Here is a 22,459-nt window from a genome sequence, read left to right as displayed (position 1 = left end):
ATCTATGTGCAGATTGGGCTTGATGGACCAAAGGACTTTCTCCTGTTACTAAAATGATGTGAGTTCAGACTTTTGTCAATGTCACTCAGAATCACTTGCTGATTATAAGGGTATAGTTAAACTGTTTATGGATAAATCTCCCTGTAGGTTTCCCTGTGACTCTCTGACAAGTGATATTGTCTCTGCTTTGTGCTTCTCCCCAACGATCCTGTTCAGATTGCTACCATCATGGACATCAATCCACATGCTCATACTCCAACTCACTATGCTGCCTAAACGTAGTTGTGTGCTTACCTATCGAGCTAACCAATGTTTGTACTGAGATGTTTGTGCTGAGATCAGCGCCTTGGGACGTCCTCCCAATGTGAAAGGCGCTATACAAATGTAATATTGTTGTTGTTGTTGTTTTCATGGATGGTCAGGCAAGCCCAGGTATGTTGAGCTGAGACTGATTGTAGATGTAAAGGCAGTTAATGTAACTCAGACGTGGGATTTTCTTGCCACACCATGAGCAAGAAATCTACCAGCTAAGTGATTAGGACATAGGACAGCATGAATATATTCTGGTGATATTACACTCTACCTAAGATGTCAATGATGAATAAGCTGTACATCGTTGGCTCTTTAAAAATTACGTAGATTTAGAAACTGACATAGAATTACCATACTTTCCGACATTGAACTGTATCTGGTACAATTGCTTGATTTCATCACAAAGTAGTGTTGCCTTTATCCTGGAGGAATTAATAGAGCATAACTAGGATTGGACATGTCAGGTGGTTCCAATGTTAATTGGTAATTTCTGGTTTTCTGTTGATGGGAGGTAATGATAGACCTTGCATTCTGGTAATATTTAGTCTTGGTTGCAAATTATATCCTGTCCAGAGATTCATTATATCTTTGGAAACCACATCTGTTGTACACAAGGTGCTTTGAGATATTTTATTGACAGTAATTGAAAACGTTGCCAGAGCAGTACTGGTGTTTCCATGGAATTAAATTAAAACAAACCATTGCTTGTAAACTGACTTCTGTGCAGTGAAGTCAATTGACAATAACGATGAAAGTATAGATGTGGATTGGTGCTGATTACTCTGTGGCATCAGTAAGAAAAACTCCGTGAATCACACGGCTCACATGTTCATCTCCAGCGTTTGCAGTCTAAACTTTTCTTTCTCACCTTAACATTTTAATAAAAAATTCTGACATTTGGACTGTTTGAAGGACTGTTGCCATAGCTTACGAATGAAACTCAGTGCATAGCACGAATCCTCAGGTTCCTAGATAAAAGTTTCTACCCTCTATTCATATTTTCTGCAGGCTAAGATATGAGTAAGCAACAAAGATATAAGTAACAAAATAACAATGTTTAAATATTCAATGAAACGTGTGTAAATGAACTAAAGACTCGTATGAAACCATGGATAGAAGCAATAGAGTTGAAATAGTACAAGGAAGCTGAGTGCATATGCACAGAAATGACTTTGTTCGCAAAGTGAACATGGCAAATTAACAAATGATTCACGAGCATCCAGAATGAAAAAACAAACAAACCCAGCATGAAATTGGCTTCTGAAAAGTAGAATCCACAAATGTTTTTTGTGGCATTCATCATCCAGGGAGAGTAATGGAAAACCAAACAGCCAAAAAAAACACAACCACATGGAGCGGAAAGAAAGAGCCAGCAATTTGATATATAGCCCATGAGCTCAAGTAACAGAAGCTTCATTCACATAGATAGAAATATATAGGCCAAAAGAGGCCATGCAACCTTTTAAAAACGCGGTGGACGGGTATTTGAGGAGAACGGGTTTGCAGGGTTATGGGGAAAGGGCTGGGGAGTGGGACTGACATTGCATTGCTCTTCTCAAAGAGCCGGCACAGACTCAATGGGCCGAATGGCCTCTTTTTGTGCTGTACGATTCTATGATTCTATAAACCCAGAAGGTTTCCACTGACTCTCAGAGCAAGCTGCACTCACAGCAAGCTTCACTTTGTCTCCACAAATGGCTTCTCCTCCAACCCCCGCACAGTCTCATGCGACGTTCCTCAGGGCTCTGTCCTTGGTCCTCTCGTCTTCAACATGTACGTGCTCCCTCTTGGTGACATCATCTGCAGATGTGAGGTCAACTTCCACATGTAATGTGGATGACACCCAACTCTATCTCTCTGCCTCCATGCTCGACTAAAGGACCATTGTTGTCCTGACAGAATGTCTATCGGACATCAAATCCTGAATGAGAGCAATAATAATGATTTGAATAACAGCGAATTGATTGTATATTTTTGTGGGCAAAACACAGCAGCCAATTAGGAGGTTGATCCCCAGTATAAGAAAGGTAAGCTAAGAAGAACTAGATAAACCAACAGCATTTCAGTCACAAAAATAGACGTCTATAGAGGATCTAAAAGAAGTTGATACAATGCTTGATAGGACAGAAAAAGTAGAAATCACAAGTACGTGATTGTGAAAGACATATTTAGAACTGAACACAGGAAATTATTTTGATACACATAAGGTAATCAAGAGCTGGAAGAGGTTACCAGGAAAGATAGTTGAGACCAGGTTACTGGACTTATTTAAGCAAGAGCTTGATGTTGTGAGGTGGTGTCATGCAGGGAACCTGGCAATCTGAAAGGACAAGACCAAATTAGTCCTTCAATTGAACCATTAAACTGACATGATCTGAACTGCAAAGCTTACCCAACCCCGCAGCAGCTCATAAGCTGTGATGCCCAGTGACCACCAGTCCACAGGATATGAGTAGCCAGGACCTCCTTCCAAGTAGGACTGGAAAACCTCTGGAGCTGAAAAGAGACAAAGATTTGCAAAATAAAATACCTTCCCCTTACTCCCATTTAAATCAATGCAACCTCTTGCATTGTAAAACCTTTTCTCTGAAATGGGCTGAAAATTGTGACGCGTTAATTGACGCTGAAATTACCAACCTTTTGATAATTAACACAATTATTCCCTGTCCGAATACCCTTTTTAACATCAACAAACCATTCGTCTTAAGAATTAGGTATTGGACTTCCAAATAATGGAGCACAATATCCTAATGCTGATTAATGGTCTATTCACTGAACAATAGCACATCAATGCCATTGTTTTGGTCATAAAGTAACATTTGACACTCAATCTATATATTGGTTTTCCTATTTTAGTTTCAATTGCACTGTACTGCACACCCCAAAAGATCATAACAAGAAGTATTCACTGACTCTCAACATTAGTCTTTTAAAGTAAATACTGTGACAGATTACAACATATCCAAATTTCTATAGAGTACTTAAAGATTTTGCAAAAATTAAACAACATATTACTTATATGCAGTAATATTGAGAAGTGCCACCCCCTTGCCCTCCCCCTCCCCTTCCCTCTCCCCCTGCTAGAACAGCAATAAAATCTGAATGGTAGTGATCTGCATATTCTGGATATTTTACTTATATATCTGAGTACTAGCAATTGTTTTTAGAATGATTATAACACTTTCCTTTAAATTAATTTCACTACAATCATAATATGTGTCTTCCAGTGGACCTTCGCAACAAAACTATTCTCAAGACTCATAGCTAACGTTAATTACCTCTCATCTGCACTCAATATGCTCCACTGATAACATCATAAGTCTTAATAACATTCTTTACTCCCTAATATATTTTGTACAACATACATCATTCCTGACAATACAACCACGTAGACATAAAGTGCATGACATTTCCGCATCATAGTGGGCATCTTGCAGACATGCATGTCATTGATGGATGAGTCAAGTCTCAGATCAGCATATATTACAAAAGGACAAAATAAAATGAATATAAATTTGCTCTCTGATCGAAGTACCTGCTGGGTCAGAATATTCAGCTAATGATCATTTGTAAAATAGCTATACAAATTCCAATAGCACATAATACAATTTTCCAACATTGTTTCTTTTCTGTTCATTTTCTATCACATTGCTAACAACATTGTAGATTCTGCACAGTGACAAGAGGGGGTGGTGGGGGTGGTGGTGTTGGTGAGGGTGTAGGTGGGGGGATGGGGAAGTTTGTGATATTCACAAAAACGCCAAATACAATTTCTGAAAGCCACCAAAAATGTTAAAACAAAAGGCCAAAGAGGAACACACAGCCGTGGAGAGGTGGGGATTGGTTCTATGACCTTTTTTTTATTGAATCTCGGTGGATTTTGGACACCAACAATTTTCCTGTAAAGGAATCCTTTTAGTATACATCATCCAACTCCTTTATTAAATACAGCAAAATAATGAAATGTGTGCATTGAGACCAACAGAAATATATTTTTCCAAAGTATTTAAAAAACAATTAATCTTGGGTGCTTCTCTGCTGTAGTATTTTATTGGAATGTTACACTCGATATCACATTATATTATTAGGAATAATACTAAATCAAAGCTAACATTCAAACTTGTCCAGTTTACAATGAATCTATTTGTAAAAATTGAGACTTTTGACCCAAGTTGCATATTCAGGGGAGGGCTGGAGGGAGAAAGAATTTTATCAACTCAATGTCTCAAAGCACTAGTCATGATTATTGCCAAGAAACCCTTTTGCACATACTGAGATCACACAAACAATCATAAGGTGAATGACCAATTTATCTGAGGCATTGTTGCTTCAGGACCCTGGACAAGGATCCTGAGACACCCTTCCTCTCTTCTGCGGTAAGTATTGAATATCCACCAGAAGTGAAATGACAAATGAATGCTTGCAAGGACCGAAGTGATGCATACTAAGGAACATCTCAACAATCATTTCAATTATTTATTATTACATACATATTTATTATTACATAATAAATAATTCAAATGATTCAATATTCCTTAGTATAAACCACTCTGGTTCGCCTGATGTATATATACTTTTCAGTTTGCCTGATGTAGAAGAATATATACCTAACATATTTGGCTGCAGATATTCTAAAGTAGCAGATTTTGAAGGCTCTCTGAATAAAATACATACAGTATTTGGAAATTACATTGCACAGTGAATGTGGGTGGGAAAAGATTTAATATTATATTTACAAATGAATGTTACATCTTTTAAAAAAAGTCATTTTTTCCCCCCCTTTCTGAAACCTTGCCAGACACAATATATTGGTTGGGTTACTTTCTCCTCCTCCTTGCCCCTCCCCCCTCCCCCAAAGGAATTCTTTTAATGGTCAATTTCAGCAGTGAAATCACTTTAGGTTTTCAGAAGATCTTTCAGTAATACTGCTACAGGGAATAAATAACTACATCAGAGTGCTATACATTCATTGCTGCCATGGTAAGAAAAAATAATTCTATTTCACTTGACAAAATGATTTCACCTATGGTTATGGATATAAAACATGAGAAGTCTCCACCTATGAATCTGCATGAAATCTAAATTCATGAGAGTCTGCTTGAAGGACATTTTTTTTAAAAATGTATGATTTAACCCTGTGTTTAATATGCAGTTAGTTTGGTATGGAAGAGCTTTTACTCAATTACATGCAGAGGTTAGGGGGAAATTTTTCATACTTTCATCTCTTATAAGTTTTACCTGCACTTGTTCACCTCTGCCAGGTGATTGAATCAATCAGAATTAAATCAATCAATCAATCAATCAATCAATCAATCAGGTCAGCACAATTTGAATATGGTCTGTTTTTGAGGAGCAGACTCAATAGCCTGAATAATCTTTTCTTATTCATACATTATTTCACCCATGTCCACACAATCACATCACTTTACAGTAAATCCAATAAAGCGCTTTGAGCTGTCTCAACGGCGTGATAAGGTACTGTGTCAAATGCAAGGATTATTAATATTTCCTCCAACTGTACAGTTTTTTTTTGCCAACTTTTCTCCCTCTCACCTACTCGCCTACAAAGGCACTTTGACTACTTTCCCCTCCCTTTCAACAGGGAGAAGGGACCTCACCTGCCAGCATGCATGTCTGCTCTTTAATGGTGAGCTGTAACAGGATATTTGGCTTTACAGCCAAGCCCAATCCTGTGCCCACCCAGCATTCACAAACATATAGTGACACAAATGAAGGCTTTCGTGGTCTCCTTTCCACTTTAGCATAACAGGCCGTTAGCTTATAATGTACACTATATATAATGTCAGTGGCTCCATGCATTATATATCGGGCAAGAAGGTGGTGTTAGCATGGAGTGGAGTAAAGTTGAGTGACTGTGGACGTTTTGTGGACATCTTGTGGATGAACAATAGTTGTGGAAAACAATAGTAAGCAATATTTTAATTAATGGAGAAATGCAGATTTCTGGAATTATATCATTATCATTCATTTAGAGGTATTTCAACATGAAAGACACTATATATATACAATTTTTTATTGTGTATTGTAATTGTTTAGATTTATTGAAAAGAAAAATATAAATTGTATTTTTAATATACTTAAAGTGTGCATCCTCCAGTATTGTACTGTAATGTATTAGTTCTGTGAAACCTATGGAAGCATATCAATCTTTCCAGATTAGCTGGTTATTTGCATTCCTTACTTTTCTTACTGGCAATGATATTCTTACAACCCATCTGAGTCCTGTGGTGCTACTGTGGGTCTGTTCGTCCAAGCATCTGTTTCCTTTGGGATCTGACAAAATGTAATTAATATGAGATTTCCTTACCCTGGTGGCATCCGTCTGTGATAAGTATTTGCCTGACAGGGAGCTTTCCATCTGTTAGCATGCATTCACCTGGTGAGCTAGAGAGACTCCCCAAGTGTCTATCAATATCTACAGTGTTCACTTTCGCTTAGGCTATGGACCATTTGAATTTTAAATGATCAGAATCAGAGCTGATGTGAATGCTTATCTCCAATGGCAGGTTGGTTTCCTGAGAATCTTTGAGCTAGTGCCCATAGGGTAGTGCTTCAGCTAGTTGCATCAGGAGAGAAAAAGTGGTTAGGTGAAGCCTAGATTTTGAATAGTTGAAGGAAGGGAAAACTGAGGGAAGCAAGGAGTTTCACTGTCTTAATGTCAAAGGAAAGAACATGTTAAGAACAGATGAAAGTGCAATGATTGTTAATTTCAACACAAGTAAATGATAATAACAACACATCTTGGATTTGGTATAGCACCTTTCGCAGCAGCAGGACATCTCAAAGTGCTTCACAGGATACACTGTAAAGTGTAGTGACTGTGTATTTTGTAAGTGAATGCCTACAAGTATGATGCAGGATAGAGGAAGAGAATATAGGATAACACATTTGAAGCTTGGGAGAGGCAAGATAGGAAAACCAAGAATATCAATGATCGATAGAGCAGAGATAGCAGAAATAGACTGTGATAGAGAGAGAAAGAGAGAGGGTGTGAACCAGGGAGACTAGAGCCACAATGCAAAAGTAGTTTGTTACAATCATAGTCCACATAAAACCAAGAAGGTTCCATTGAAAATCACAGGTAACAGTAGTTAAGTTGAGTGACTAAGTTGCAGCTACTCAGCAACACACTGAGTCACTGGATATTTTCCTGAATGCTTCATTTATGAAAGTAATCAATAAACTTCACACTTGGCAACTAGGGATTCCTCTGGGTAGTCCATTTAGCACTTCCTACGTGTAGCTGACACATGAAATCAAGAAGATTGGAATAATAATCCTCCATCTGGGAATACAGAATCAAACCAGTTCTTCAGCAATCTTACCATTTAAACATGTGGTGAAAATTGTTTGGTGAGCCTCCTTTTGTGAAGGGCAATGCGTGTATGTTTTGCTTTCAAAACAGAAATGAGGATTTTGTTTAGGAAAAGTTAGGAGAGTTGTTAGCAGAGGTGTGTTTAAATGTTTTCAAACTAACATTCAACGAGACAATGAAAATCATATCGAAGTTCAATGTTGTCTCTGAGACGCTACCGCTTGTGAAGGGCGCAAAATAAGTCCAAGTTGTTATATTGTTGTTATTGTCTCTGTTGTGATGATACCACCCGTAAAATCAAAACGTGTCTCTTTGCCTGCTCTGAATATCTTCTCCAACACAAGAAAGCCCTTAAATAGAACTGGAATCATAATATGACTGAAAGCCACCTTTGAGAGTATGCTAAATACTGTATTGCTGTCAATTCACAGTTAGAAATTAAGCATTATATAAATGCAATAAAACTAAATAAAAATGATTGTGGCAAATTGTATACAGGGTGTCCAAAAGTCCTGTTACCCCCTGTTGTTTTTCTTATAATTAATTTTACTTTTCTTAGACTACGGAGGAGCTGAAATAAGCTGTCAGAGATGCATTTCGCCTCATCACTGTATTCATGTTACAGAAGAATTCACAACGAATATGGTGATGGATCATTGTCTGCCATAAAAATGATGGCCCACACACCGATTCTTTGGACGTCTAAATACAGCTAATCACTTGTACTGAATACAATTACGTACTTCTAAATACAATTATCATCATTATTTCACATGGTAGAGTTGTTGGTCAGTGCATTGTAGAAAAAGAACATGGGTAACAGGACTAAGTGAACACTGTGTAGATATCTTTGGTGCTGCTTGTTACTGAATCCCAACTACAATTTGCTAAGTAACAATAATCCTTAACTTGTGAAATCAGGTTTATCGGTGAAGGAATAGAAGTGTGTCCTCAACTGTGGACCTTCCTCTATAAGTGACACTGAGTTTAAATTACTACCATAAATGCAACAAGAAGGTTTTTTTAAGGGGAAAAAAAGCTGTTCAATTGATAATTATTTGTGGACATTGAAACACTGCATTTGATTGTAGAATAACAAGAAATGCATTTGAAGAAATGCAATTATGTCGCAAAAACATACCCATGAAATCAAAATTTTGCATAAAACCTGATCATAACGCAAAACAAATTCATTTGAAATGTAATTCAATACAAAATGCATTTGCATAGCACAAAGCATACCAGCAATACATCGCTATTAGATTGGCAGGAATGTAAACCTATGCATAAAAACAGTGGCAAATGCACCAGTCACTATTCATTGCATTCAGTCAATCAAAATTTATCAATCTTATCCACTGGGTACATGAAATTATTCGTTTTGTTTCTTTGCCTCAAATAAATAAATTAACAAACATTATTCTATTCCATTGATTGTCTTATTAAGCAAGAATTAAATGTTGCATCACTTCTCTTTGTCTAATCTTTGTAGTGTGTGCTTGGGAATTTATATCACATCACGCATAAACCTTCAAGTATACTGGTACAGTATTCATATTTGAATCAATAACAACAACAACAAATTACATTTATATACCACCTTCACATAGTGAGGACTTTCCAAGGTGCTGGACAGTCAGGGATTTAGACCTGAGCAGGCGGATGGGATTTAGAAGGGTGGAGGGCAGAGGGTATGAGGGTGACTGAAAGGGTGGGTGAAAAGGAGGTTCTTGAGATGTGCCTTGAAAGAGGCAAGGGAAGGAGCAAAGTGAAGGGACTGTGGGATGGAGTCTGAAGGCCCAACCGCTGATGGTGGGGTAGGCTGGGCAGGGAACATGCGGAGAGAGTGGACAGATCGATATGGGGGTGATAGAGTCACAGAGGCTGGTGCGGGAGAGGATATGAGCTGCAGAGTTCTGAATGATTTGCAGCTTGTGGAGGGAAGAGTTGGAAAGGCAGGGAGATGGCATAGTCGAGCCTAGACGTAATAAATGTATGGATAAGGTATTCGGCAGCCTGAGGGGAAAGGCAGTGGTGGAATCCGGCAATGTTTCGGAGGTGGGGGAAGGCAGTACGGGCTATGGCACGGATGTGGGATAGAAAGGACAGTTGAGGGTCAAACAAGAGACCCAGGTTCCAGACTGGCTCAGTGAGGTGGAATATGCAACCAAGGATGGTAATGCTCCCAGTGCCTGAGGTGTGGAGGCACTGACAGGAGCCATTCAGAGGGACTCAGTCTTGTTCCAAACTATTATTGTTATATTCAATGTGGTATGTGTGTACATGTTTATGTAGTTTGCATATGTCAAATATATTGCAGTGCTGAGGGGATGCTGCATTACCAGAGGGACCATCTTTTGGATGAGATCTTAAATGGAGGCTACGTCTGCCTGTTCAGGTGAACGTTAAAGATCTCATGACACTATTCGAAAAGAGAAGGGAGTTTCTCTTAGTATCCTGGCTAATAATCCCACAAATAAAATTGATCACTCACTCTCTGGTTGTTTATGGGACATTGCTGTCCACAAAATTGGCTGCCGGGTTTTGCCCACAAAAAAACAGTTCCTATACTTTCCAGTACATCTAGGGTTTTGAGATTTCCTGCTAACATTGAAAGCGCTGTATCAAATGCAAGGATTATTATTATTATATTCAATTCAATTATTATATTCTGTGTGAATGTATGTTTTAGGGTAAAGAAGTAATTTACTCTGAATAATGTGAGTTGAACCTACAGCCGTTCCCTTTAATCACTGCAATACACTCCTGTATTTTAAATATGTTTGAAAATTCAAGCTAACTGCACCTCTAGATGGTGCCACTCTAGATGTCCATTTGTAGCGTATTAACCTTTTAATTATTCAGTATTAAGTCAGGATGCATTAAGGATTGAAAACTATAAGCCCAGGTTCCTCAGTCTTCCTAGAGTTAACTCTCCAGAGTTAAGCACTCCACTCTCAAGGTCTATTTTCACAAGAATCATTTTGAGTGTGGAAGCAATTAAAAATCCAAATATTTTACCTGACTCCCCATAACCTGGACATAGAATGCAATTCAATGCACTGAAAAGATTAAGACGCTTGAAAACATCTATCCTTAAAACGTACATCCTTCCTTTACATTCTCTGGAGTCCCTGATGATGTGTTGCACAGGAGCCATGGTAACTGGTGCAGACCTGCACTGCATGATTTGGTTATGTTTGACATCCTAATGGACTCATTTACATAAAACAAGCTCAAGAGATGTTCAGGATATAGGGTTGGAATACCAATTTTTCACATTTTGAGCAGAATCTGCATGTGGATATTCCAGCAAACACCCTCCTATCTGTGTCTTCAGTCAGCAGTCTGCAATTACAGATGGCAATCACAGTTACCTATCAGGAAAATCAGATCTTCCAAATTGACTGCAGCAATGTCATGATCGACTGTCAGATTATAACAGCCTCGGCACAAATCTGTTTACATTTGTAAAGCTGTGACAGATTTCAGTTTTTAAAAAAGGGAAAGGAAATACAGAACAGCTGTTTTTTGAACAAAAGTCCTACAAATAGCCACAAGGTGAATGATCAACTCATCTGGAGGATTGCTGTCCAGAACACTTCTCTTTCCCAATACTGCAGTGTCAAGGACTGTTTAGCTAGCATCGGAGTGAAGATCTAGAGGCTGACAAGATCTTGGTTAATCCTATTCTAAAGCATAGAGGCAGCTCCGACGTTGAGGTGCTCTCTCAATACCCCACTGGAAGGGCAATACGATGAATAACAGTTTCTGTAAATAATTGACATAGAGTAATACAACTAAACAAATGGTAACAAACTGACCCTTAGAATCAATCTTAGTATCACAATGAAGGTGTTTTTAATCAGCACCATTCTATTAGAGTCATCTTACTTTGTGATGGTGTTTCATATAAAATCAGCACTGTAAAGCACTAACCATTGGTGATTTTACCTGTTGTAATCCCTGTTTTTATTGTATTTTATGGGGGTTAACAAACAATAAAATGTTCTCAGACAAGACACAAGTTATTCCACTACAATAACTTGCATTAACAAAGTGCCCTTCACGTAGAATAATGTCACTACACAATTTATCTGTATTTGCTGCTACAAATACGCAAAAGATAGCAAACAAAGGCAGGAAAAGTGTAAATTATATGGAGTAGGGCTATTTGGAGATCACAAGATGGCAATGCAATCATAGGAGTCAATTGTTGCCATCAACTCCAAGGGCTTCAGTTGTTTGAGTCAATACAACTTGATAACTGTGTTAATTTCAATGAGGAAGCTTTTGTTATTATTTACAACAGATGTATGTATAATAAAAATAAGAGAAGGCCCATGAATAACCTGTCTATTTTAACATTTCTGTGTCATGTGACATTTATGGACTAAGGCAGAATTCTTTAATGTACTGTGCGTTTCATTGTTCTGATAGTTTATAATTCTGTCAGTCTCTTTTGTGAACTAAATTGAACGTTTACAAGATTAAGTCCTTCAGTACATTTTCAAGAAGTAAACAAAGGTTGTACTTTAGAGATACAATACCGTCATGTAGGCTGGGTTTAATAAACAAATGTCGTGGTTCGTCTTGTAGGACTGCAAAAAGCTGAATAAATGTGAAGACCATTACCCAGAAATAATGTCCCTACTATAATTCCCATAAAGCATTTAAATGTTGCAGCAGGCTGCTGCCACACAATTCTGAGTGCTGAGAAGATATCATCAAATATCTCATTCAGCTCTCATTATTTGACAGCTTCCTTTATCTGTCTGCAATCAGACAAAGTTTAGAGCACTGAAAGAGGCCATTCAGTTATCATTTCCCCACTGGAGCCATCTACTCTGATTCCATTCACCGCAGACCTTCAACATAAATTTTCCATAAACAATATGAGAACGAACCGATGGGCAATTCAATTCAAACCTGTGTAGCAGTAATGTTTCTAGGCCTGTTAGTGCCACTGAAGATTGAATAGTCGTAGCAAGGTAGCAGCAGATTCTGCCTGTTAACTTTGTGTCTTTACATCAAAGTCATTTGATGTGCAACCATTGCATCCTAACGGAAAGCTTCTGATTGTTAATCCTGAGTGTATGAGTACCTAAAAAATGAAACACCTATATTTCAATTTCTCAAAATTCATATTTATTACAGTCTTTATTCACTCTATACAGCTAACACAAAGCAGGTTCTTATAGATCTCTAAAATGCAACTCTTATAGAGTTTCTTTTTAGAGATCTATCCCAGCAGAACAGATGGAACACAATTCAAAATTACACACTCAGTCTTTTTAGTTGTTGTAGCTGAGGTATTATATAATTACACCAGGAATACACCACTTGTACTGTACTGATAACGATAGGTCATAAACCTGAAACGTTAACTAATTTCCTCTCTCCATGGATGCTGCCTGACCTGCTGTGTGTTCCCAGCGCATTCTGTGTGTATACCAGATTTCCAGCATCTGCAGTACTTTGCCTTTTGATTATACTGTTTGCTCTTGGCATGGTCAGATAAATCCATTATGGTTTTATCATGAGACGAGGTACAAGTAATAAACCTCTAATACACCACTGTAATTCTTTACATTCAAGAGAAACAAGAAGTAGTGATTTCAGTCTGCTTTAGTTCCACAAATGAAATAAATATTTTACATGGTTCATTAGAAAGGCACAGAAGGATGGCCAAGAAGAACAGTTCAATTTGCAGAAATCTGCCAGATATTGATCTTATAAAATAATATACTGCTTAAGGGCTACTATGTTTGACACATCAGTATACTCTCTTGCAGTTCAGTGGCTACAACCTTGGCTTCTTGGCGTGCTTTGTGTCATAAACAGAGAACCTATATATTAGAACTGTCACAGATTCATATCCTGCTGACAAGGCAGAGCCATCAGATACAGAAGGTTCGATAATAATAACCCTTACTTTTGATATAGAGCTGTCGTTGAAATGTCTCAAAGTGCTTCACAGGATTTGCTGTGACGTGTAGTGACTGCGTATTTGTAGTCAAACATAACAGCCAACAGCTAAGGGAATTCAAATTCAGAATTTTCCTTTACATTTGAGCTGACTCAATGGACCTTTCACAGGTTTACCCTTATGCAAAACAAGATACTCGGGAGTCAAAAAATTCCCAACCAGTTTCGTAACAGGACCAATAGTGGTCGCATGACTGATCATATGACTGGCACTCTTACCACACCCGCATAAAAGTTGGTCAGCTCCACCAGAGCACAGCGTGCTTCAAATCCTGTCATTGCTCAGAAACAACACTTTTACACTTATACAGCACTTTGGGAGGACATCTCAGAGCCCTTGTAGAATCAGTGAAAACCCTGGTCAGTCCAGGAATTTGGGGCATCATCACGATGTGAAAGACATTATATAAATGTAAATTTGTTCAATTTGCTTCATCTAACATGCATACTTGTGCACATACTTGAATATCACTGAACAAATTTACTTGCTGTTCACTTCTCCATCTCCTACAGTTAAAAAATGAATGCTTGAGTTTGGCACATAACAGACCTGGCTTCACATCCCTCTGTCCGTGGGTGCAGAAGGATAGTCACTAACTGGTCATTTGATATTACTTAAGTGCAGGTTTGAGGCCTCACTAGGTAAATTGCAACTACCGGGTGCTCTCTGGGAGCTTCCTGTTGAGTAGCACAACTCAGCATGAAATTTGTGAAAGTACTGCCACCAAGAGATGCCATATGGATAGTTGGTATGGAAACACAGTTCTGCTCCATTGCGAGGATACTCTTCTGAGTTTAAAACCACTGCACATAATAATAATAATATTGTGCAGAAGGTACTTTATTCTATCTTACCCATGCAGCTCCCAAGCCAGGAATAATGACACTGACATTGGCTTGAAGCCGGAAATTATGATTTCATTTCCCAGCACTGTTTTCACTTCATCATAATGAGCACAAAAATAAATAGCACTGTCAGTCCAACAACTTAATCAGTTAAAAATTGCGCTACAAGCCAAACAGATGTCTGGTTCAGGTTCAAGATTGCAACATTATGGAAAATTATGTATGTTTTGAGCAATTGAAAGCAGACTCCAGTTACAACATGTTGGATTAAGTTGAGGTATGCATTTGATAGCTTTTAGCACACTCAAATTTCCTTAATCCTTCAACTTTTCACTTATGTGAATACAAATCGTAGATTTCATAGACGTGGTCAAACAGGTACCTGACACATGCGGAAAGCCATTACTTTACTTAAGAGTATCCAAACCAGACTGACAATTCCACATTTGCATGCCACCTACATGTGGAAATTTCCACATACGTATGCCACCTACAAGTCTCCCGAGAGGGACACATCCTGCTTCCCTAATTCCAGAGAGTATTTGCCGCAGGTAGGGCATAGAGCCAATTGTCTGGTAAGTTTTGAACTGCTTGTCCAGCTAAGACCACCCTAGCCATTAGGGCGTTGGCTTGCAGGGGTAACAGGAACTGAGTGGGAAGAATCCCTGCTCCCAGTTTCTGCTCTTACAAAAACAAGAAGATGAACTGTTACTGTCTGTAATACTTACCCATGTAGGGCTTGGTCCCAGCCATGGATGTAGCTTTTTCTGAATCCCCCACAATTGTTGCTACGTTGAAGTCAGTAATGTGTACATGTCCTTCAAAACAAAGTATAAATTTTAATTAATAATAAGATTCCTGCTTTGAAATATGGTGCAAGTCGGACGCGAGGGGGGCGAAAATCATCCATGGGTTATGTAGCTTATTAATTAAGAGCAATATTGCATTAGGTTATTTTTGAGAAAACGGGAAGATTAGCCAACAATTAGCACTGTAGATAAATGATTGTTGATCAAATGTTGTACGTGGAAAGAAGAGTACATTGGGAGAGATTTATTTTGACAGGTTGAACAATTTGTTCTCAGGATCTAGAGTACAATCCAATACAATTCTCAGGTATTACGCAAACATTGATACTGAATGGCTTACAAGTTTCTGAAAGGGGATATAGAGCTGGTGCAATAATGATGTCTCAATCACAATTTTTAAATCGGCTGCTCTCCGAAGAGTACAGGGATTCTGAGGATTTATGACAAAAAAATGAAAAGAAATGCTTTTGCTTGTATTCCCAGGAATTCTGCAATCACTTTGTTTGCACTTAAATACCATCTGAGGTAATGATGGCCAACCTTTTTGGTCAGCCAACAAAATAAATTTTGTTAAATAAATATTTCTTGATTTATGTCATAAATCAAGAAATGTTTAATCAAGAAAAAAATGGAAACAAAACATTGATTTAAAACAGATTGACTTAGACAAGTGCAAAGGGTAGGGGGCTACTTCTGGCCTGTGGGCCATTGATGGGCCACCACTGATCTAAGATGAGAATCTCTTCCAATAAGGCAATAATGGCTCTTTTACATGAATCAAAACTGGAAAACAATAAGGGGAATTATGGTCCAGTTTAAATTATTTTGAACTAGGGGTTTGAGAATCCTATTTGCCTTACTTGTACCATCTGCCTTTTAAAGTATTCGAAAAAAGAAGGGAGGTTTCCCGGTGTCCTGGCCAACAATGTCCTAAATTTAGAAAACGGTCATTCACTTTATGGTTTTTGTGATATACTTTGGTGGCCAATTGGTTGCTGTATTTGTCTATAAATACAGTCACTGCACTCTACAGTAAAATTCTGTGAAGCACTTTGACGATGTCTCGATCATGTGATAGGGTGCTATATATTAAATGTAAGGATTATTATCATAGAAAGATACCATTATGCAGCATCACCAAGTTACCCAACTCAAAAGATTTCAATGAAATTTTAAAGGAAAAGTGGTTCATAGTTTCATAGACTCCCAGAAACTACAGCTCAGAAACAAACCATTCAGCCCTTCCAGTCTGGCCGTGTTTATACTCCATATGAGTGCCTATACTAGATCCTATCTCTAGTCCCAAATCCCTGCCTTTTCCCCATATTCCTCAACTTTATTCTCCTTCAACCATGTGTCAGTCTTCTTTTGGGGAATGGAGCTATTGGGTTGTTGCCCCAATGACTGTGGCAGAGAATTCCACACTCCCACCACTCTGTGTGAAAAAGTTCCTCCTAATCTCCGTTCTGGACTTCCCAGTTATGATTTTAAAACTATTTAATTCTTCCTGTTGATTAGTTCAACACGATTTTTGTATATTCATTAAGAGTTAACAGGCATTGTGAAAATAAAACACGCTGTAAGGTTCGCCATAATGAGACTTTACCCTATACAGGTGGTGTGAACTATAGATCTTTTATTATCATCTGCAATTCAAAGGTTAATGCTTTAACACATACATTATTTTAACGTTAAGTTAACATTAAATCAGTAAGATTCAACTAAACCAATATTACCCGATTCCATTGGGGAAGTCACCAGCTGCCTCACAACTATTCCTCCTACGATGCTTCCAACTATTCCAAAGTTACATCTTTCTCTGATGTGTTTCTAAGTCCATCTCCCCTTATCACAGAGATAGCCCCACCCTTTGCAAGCTTCTAGTGACCTTGAGCAGGCTGCTTTGCAGAGAGAGAGATATGGACAGCTTTTTGGGAGGATTCTGTCATCTCCCTGTTTCTTAGCCATATTAATAAAATATAATCTGCAGAATTATCTTTAACCCAAACGTGAATTTGTTATAGGAAAACCTCTTCAACTACCTCATCATTAACACAACACTTAATTAAAACATGATTGTTATGGAACATGAATTTGGTATGGAGAACATCTTCAATGACCTTCAATATATCTTTACCTTTGCTACTGCTAATTGGCACATTTATTATTATTATTGGCACATTGGATTATTATTTAACCTCTCAGGGGCTCTAAATTATGTGTTCTAAAAGTATATTAATTAAAAAACTTTAAAAAGAGTAAGCATCACAAATACACTGCTGCTAACATTGTTGGATTATTTTGCAATACTGTAAGATTGAAGGAACATTGCTTATCCTTTATTGGATTCTTCTTCTAATGTTCTGCCCCAGAGACATGCGCTTAAAGAAATCCAGTTATATTAAAGGCTGAGGCATTGCCAAAGGGGATTCAAATCTAAACCAGGACCATTATATTTAATTAAAGGTCACTTGCTGGAAACTACATTGTCATTTGTTTATTTTAAAAAGAAAATAACATTCTATTTTTATTCTTAAACTAATCAAATGTGTGTTTCTCCCATTTCCCTTCTGACAGAATCACTCACAAAAAATAACAGTGTGCTTGTCACTTATTGGCTTTTTAATTTATTTTTTAAACATTGAGCAGCGCTGAATCTAATTTTGATTCACTGCTACCTCAGTTATTTAAGGCAGACCCTAAAACATATCAAGAATTTGTATATTTTAAGAAATTCTTGTCATTCATATCTTGAAACAAATTTTAATCTTGAATACAATTGTTACCTCCTTGCTGTCAGGTGTCTCCATAGGTCTTGCTTCAATTGTATTGTGAAGCTCTGTATCTATCTCACATTTTGAATTTTAGTCCACTTTCGACCACAACAATTTACATTTCTATAGCACCTTTCATGTCAGATGGATGGACATCTCAAAGCGCTTCACACAGCTTCACATTTGCATACAGCAAACTCACACTACTTGTTTGTCTCAGGTCTGATACAAGGTAATAGCACTCTAGCATTCCAAAGTGCTTCATACAGGAACCTGAATGAGAATTGGTGAAATTCATCCAATTCACCTATCACCACAGGGAGTGGAGCTGGTTAATATAGTTTCTATTAGAAATGGTGACTGCAGCATCTTTCACTTTTACAGCATGCAACTTCAAACTGCAATTTTTAATCAGAAGTCATTCAAATGTGCAAGGCAACCAAAAAATGTTGTAATAAGCATTACATTTGATATAGCTTTGATGTTGGGAGAATGTCTCAACCGCTGAGCGGAGGGAGCAGACAGGTTGATATGGTGTTAGCAGGTCACAGAGGTAGGAAGGGGCAAGGCCATGGAGAGCCATGAGAGCAAGGATGAGGATTTTGAACTCTATCCTCTGAGGGATGGGGAGCCAATGGAGCTGGTCAAGGGTGGAGTTGATAGTCACAAAGCCCTTTGCGAAAGAGGACACAAGCTGCAGAGTTTTGAATGATCTGCAGCTTGTGGAGGGAAGAGTTAGGAAGGCAGGGAGTTGGCTTAGTTAAGCCTAGATGTAGTAAATGTATGGAAAAGGTTTTCGGCGGCCTGAGGGTAGAGGCAGTGATGAGACCAGGTGATGTTTCGGAGGTGGGGGAAGGCAGAGCGGGTCATAGCATGGATGTGGGGTAGAAAAATCATTTGAGGGTCAAACAAGATGCCAAGGTTCCGGATTTGCTCAGTGAGGTGGAATGTGCATCCGTGGATGTTGATGCTGCCAGTGCCTGAGATGTGGAAATGCTGATGGGAGACAATCGGGGAGGCCCTCAGTCACAACCTTTTGACTACCAAATGTGCCGAGTTGACATTGGTCTTTTGGTCTGACTGCCAATATTTCCTTGAGTCACATACAATTCTTCTTTCCTTTTTCCCTCTTTCCTGCACTTCTAAGTGAGCGAAACCAGCGAGCTCCATAAGAAGCTGGGTATTATTTGCACCCAAAATTCAAGGCAAAAAGGCTCCATTAAAACATATTCAAGGTGTCAGCCTGCCTCGGATGGTAGCAATTTCACCTCTGAGTCAGAAGCTTAGGGGTTTAACCCCACATCGGGAGTTTGAACTCCCAGTTAAACTAAATATAGTGCTGGGGGTGTGCTGCATTGTTGGTGGAGCAGTATCATTCTTTGGATCTGATGTTAAACTGAGGGGATAATGTTAGAAGTGTTATGAAGACATTTTAGATCAGGGAGGTGTATTATACCTATATCATGTTCAAAATAACAAGTATTCCCCAGCAACTCTATTGCCATGGCAACAAGGACTGAACAGCAGTGTTTTTTTCTGATTGCATCTTGTCCGGCATGATTCTGCCAGTGTATAGACCATAATAGTAATTGATGGTAAGATTGAAATAATTTCTTTCCCCACTCTCACCCCCAGGTAAAATATATTTTGTAATCTTTCAAACCCTGTTATATTTCCTTTTCCATTTATGAACAGACTTATGTGATACCTGTTGGATACAGGCAAACCCAATACCAGGACACATGTGCCCTTATTTAGTCAGATGTGACTCTTGAATAGGTGTTGAATCTACTCTACTGGCTCTCTGATGTATATCTTCCATTTTCACATCACAAGAACCCACTGAACCACTGTAAACTAATGAACTCACACCAAGTGACATGAGTGGTGCATCCTTCACAAAGCGTGCAGCCAAGTGATGTCAGCAGCGATTTGATGACCTCAAAGTGGGCCTTTTTTTCTTTGCATCAATAATTCATGGTGGGGGGAGATTGAGCTAATGGATCAGATCATTGTCTTATAATGGGGTTGCCCTGGACATTGTTGCATCCATTAACTCCAATTTCTGATGTTTCACTTTCATAAAAATGCCTGGGATAAACATACAGGAGCACTTGGGAGATGTTAATGCTCCACCTACATAATGAGGTGTAAAGCTTCAGAATTCTGGTAGAAAAGATACCAGCTATGAATAATGTCTGACCATCTTTTTCATCTATGGGAATATCAATACAATTTCCTTCCTGAACATCTTCGTTGACTCCTACTTCTTCTCCAAACAAAACAATCAACATTGTTTTAAGTTTTAAGATAGCTTCCTTTTGAGTATATTTGTGAATATTTTATTTACTATTACTCTTACGATAAAATTTTAAATGACAGCTGACCTTTGCACTCATAATGGTCCATATCAAATGTTTCGCCTCAGGAGAATTCAACCTGCAACATGATCTTATTACCTCAAAGGAAGTGTATTCTTTCAATGAATCCCATCCCTATTTTCTTCAGTATGATTCTGGAGCATTTCAGTCTGATTCTTAATGTCAACATGATTAACCTCTCCCTGTCATAAGGTACTGTTCCTTCCCCCCTCAAAACAGCCATTATCACCCCCACCTTGAAGAAACCTTCCCTTGACCCATCACAGCTGTCTAGCTACCGGCCCATCTCAAACCTCTCTCTCCTATCCAAGGTCCTTGAGAGAGCTGTTGCCTCCCAGCTTCACTCTTTCCTCTCCTCTCACTCCTTCCATGAATCCCTCCAATCAGGTTTCCGTGCTGCCCACAGCACGGTCAAGGTCTGCTCTGGTCAAGGTCACAAACGACATCCTGACCATGTGCGACCAGGGCTCCCTCTGCCTCCTCGTCCTCCTCGACTTCTCCGCTGCCTTTGACACCGTGGACCATTCAATCCTCCTCCACCGCCTCTCCTCCCACCTCAACCTTCAAGGTTCTGTCCTTGATTGGTTCAGGTCCTACCTTTCACACCACCTCCACTTCGTCGCAGAAAATGGCTTCTCTTCTAGCCCCTGCACTGTCTCGCGTGGTGTTCCTCAGAGCTCTTTCCTCGGTCCCCTCCTTTTCACCCTCTACATGATCCCCCTTGGTGAAGTCATCCGCAGACACGGGGAAAATTTCCACATGAACGCGGATGACACCCAACTTTATCTCTGCCTCCACCCTCAACTACAGGACTACTGGCGCCCTGACCGACTGCCTGTCCGACATCAAGTCCTGGATGAGGGACAACTTTCTCCAACTCAACGTCAGCAAGACCGAGGCACTCCTGATTGGCTCGCGCCAGCGCCTCCGCACTTCGGGCACTGGCAGGATCAGCATCCATGGCTGCACACTCAACCTCACGAAGCTAGTCAGGAACCTGGGTGTCTTGTTTGACCCTGAACTGTCCTTTCTCCCCGTGACTGGCACCTCCTACTACCACCTCCGCAACATTGCCAGACTCTGCCACTGCCTCACCCCTCAGGCTGCCGAAACCCTTATCCATGCATTCGTCACATCAAGGCTCGATTACGGAAACTCCCTCCTCATCAGCCTTCCCAACTCTTCCCTTCACAAGCTGCAGATCAACCAAAACTCTGCAGCTCGTGTATTCTCACGCACCAGGCTCCGTGACCCCATCACTCCCACCCTCGCCCGACTCCACTGGCTCCCCATCCCCCAGAGGATCGAGTTTAAGATCCTTGTCCTCAATTTCAAGGCCATCCACTCTCTGACCTGCTGAATCCCTACCAACCTGCCCGTTCCCTCCGTTCAGCGGGCTCCGGCCTGCTCCATATCTCCCGCCCGACCCACCCTACCATCGGTGGTCGGGCTTTCAGCCTCTCTGTCCCCACATTCTGGAACTCCATCCCACGGTCCCTTCGCCTCGCTTCTTCCCTTGTCTCCTTCAAGGCCGGTCTCAAGACCCTTCTCTTCGATCGTGCTTTTGGTCGCCTTCCCACCTCTCTGTCTTCCCTCACCCCTACTCCACCTCTCCCCCATGCTCAGGCCCCAACACCCGACTGTTCAGCACTTTGAGATGTCCTCCCGACGTGAAAGGCGCTCTACAAATGTAATTTTGCTGCTGTTGTTGTTGGAACACAATTTTAATCCACAGACTATCTCAATTAATACTTAGTTGAACAAGAGGTTTCATTCAAGTAGAGACTTTGGGGCCTAACAAGTGTGTCAAATTTTTGGAACTTGCACTCCCTGACTTTGGCTCAATGATTTGGCCCAAACTCACTCTTCAGCTCCCAATTGTGGTAAATTTGATCATCTAAAAATAAGATATCTTCTTAATTCAGCTGGTATCCTGTCACACCAACAAAAGGAACATTCAAATAATGCCATTGAGTTCATATAAATGTAGTTGTTTTCTCATTCTTGCTAAGG

The 22,459-nt window shown here is 39.5% G+C and overlaps 1 protein-coding gene across 2 annotated transcripts in view; it reads right to left on the bottom strand.

The window, feature by feature from the left end:
• The window catches only part of LOC103181108 (serine/threonine-protein kinase 32B), a 151,093-nt gene that overhangs the window by 13,489 nt on the left and 115,145 nt on the right, over window positions 1-22,459 (bottom strand). For both annotated transcript variants that reach the window (XM_042341188.1, XM_042341186.1), the window contains exons 6-7: window positions 15,211-15,300; window positions 2,705-2,808 (exon numbers count right to left, since the gene is read on the bottom strand). In XM_042341188.1, coding sequence (XP_042197122.1) covers window positions 2,705-2,808; window positions 15,211-15,300 — 194 coding nt within the window. The remainder of the gene's footprint in view (window positions 1-2,704; window positions 2,809-15,210; window positions 15,301-22,459) is intronic.

This window comes from Callorhinchus milii, unplaced genomic scaffold (genome assembly GCF_018977255.1).
Source record: "Callorhinchus milii isolate IMCB2004 unplaced genomic scaffold, IMCB_Cmil_1.0 Scaffold1, whole genome shotgun sequence".
NCBI classification, from domain to species: domain Eukaryota; kingdom Metazoa; phylum Chordata; class Chondrichthyes; order Chimaeriformes; family Callorhinchidae; genus Callorhinchus; species Callorhinchus milii.
This window is presented reverse-complemented; position numbering and strand designations above follow the sequence as displayed.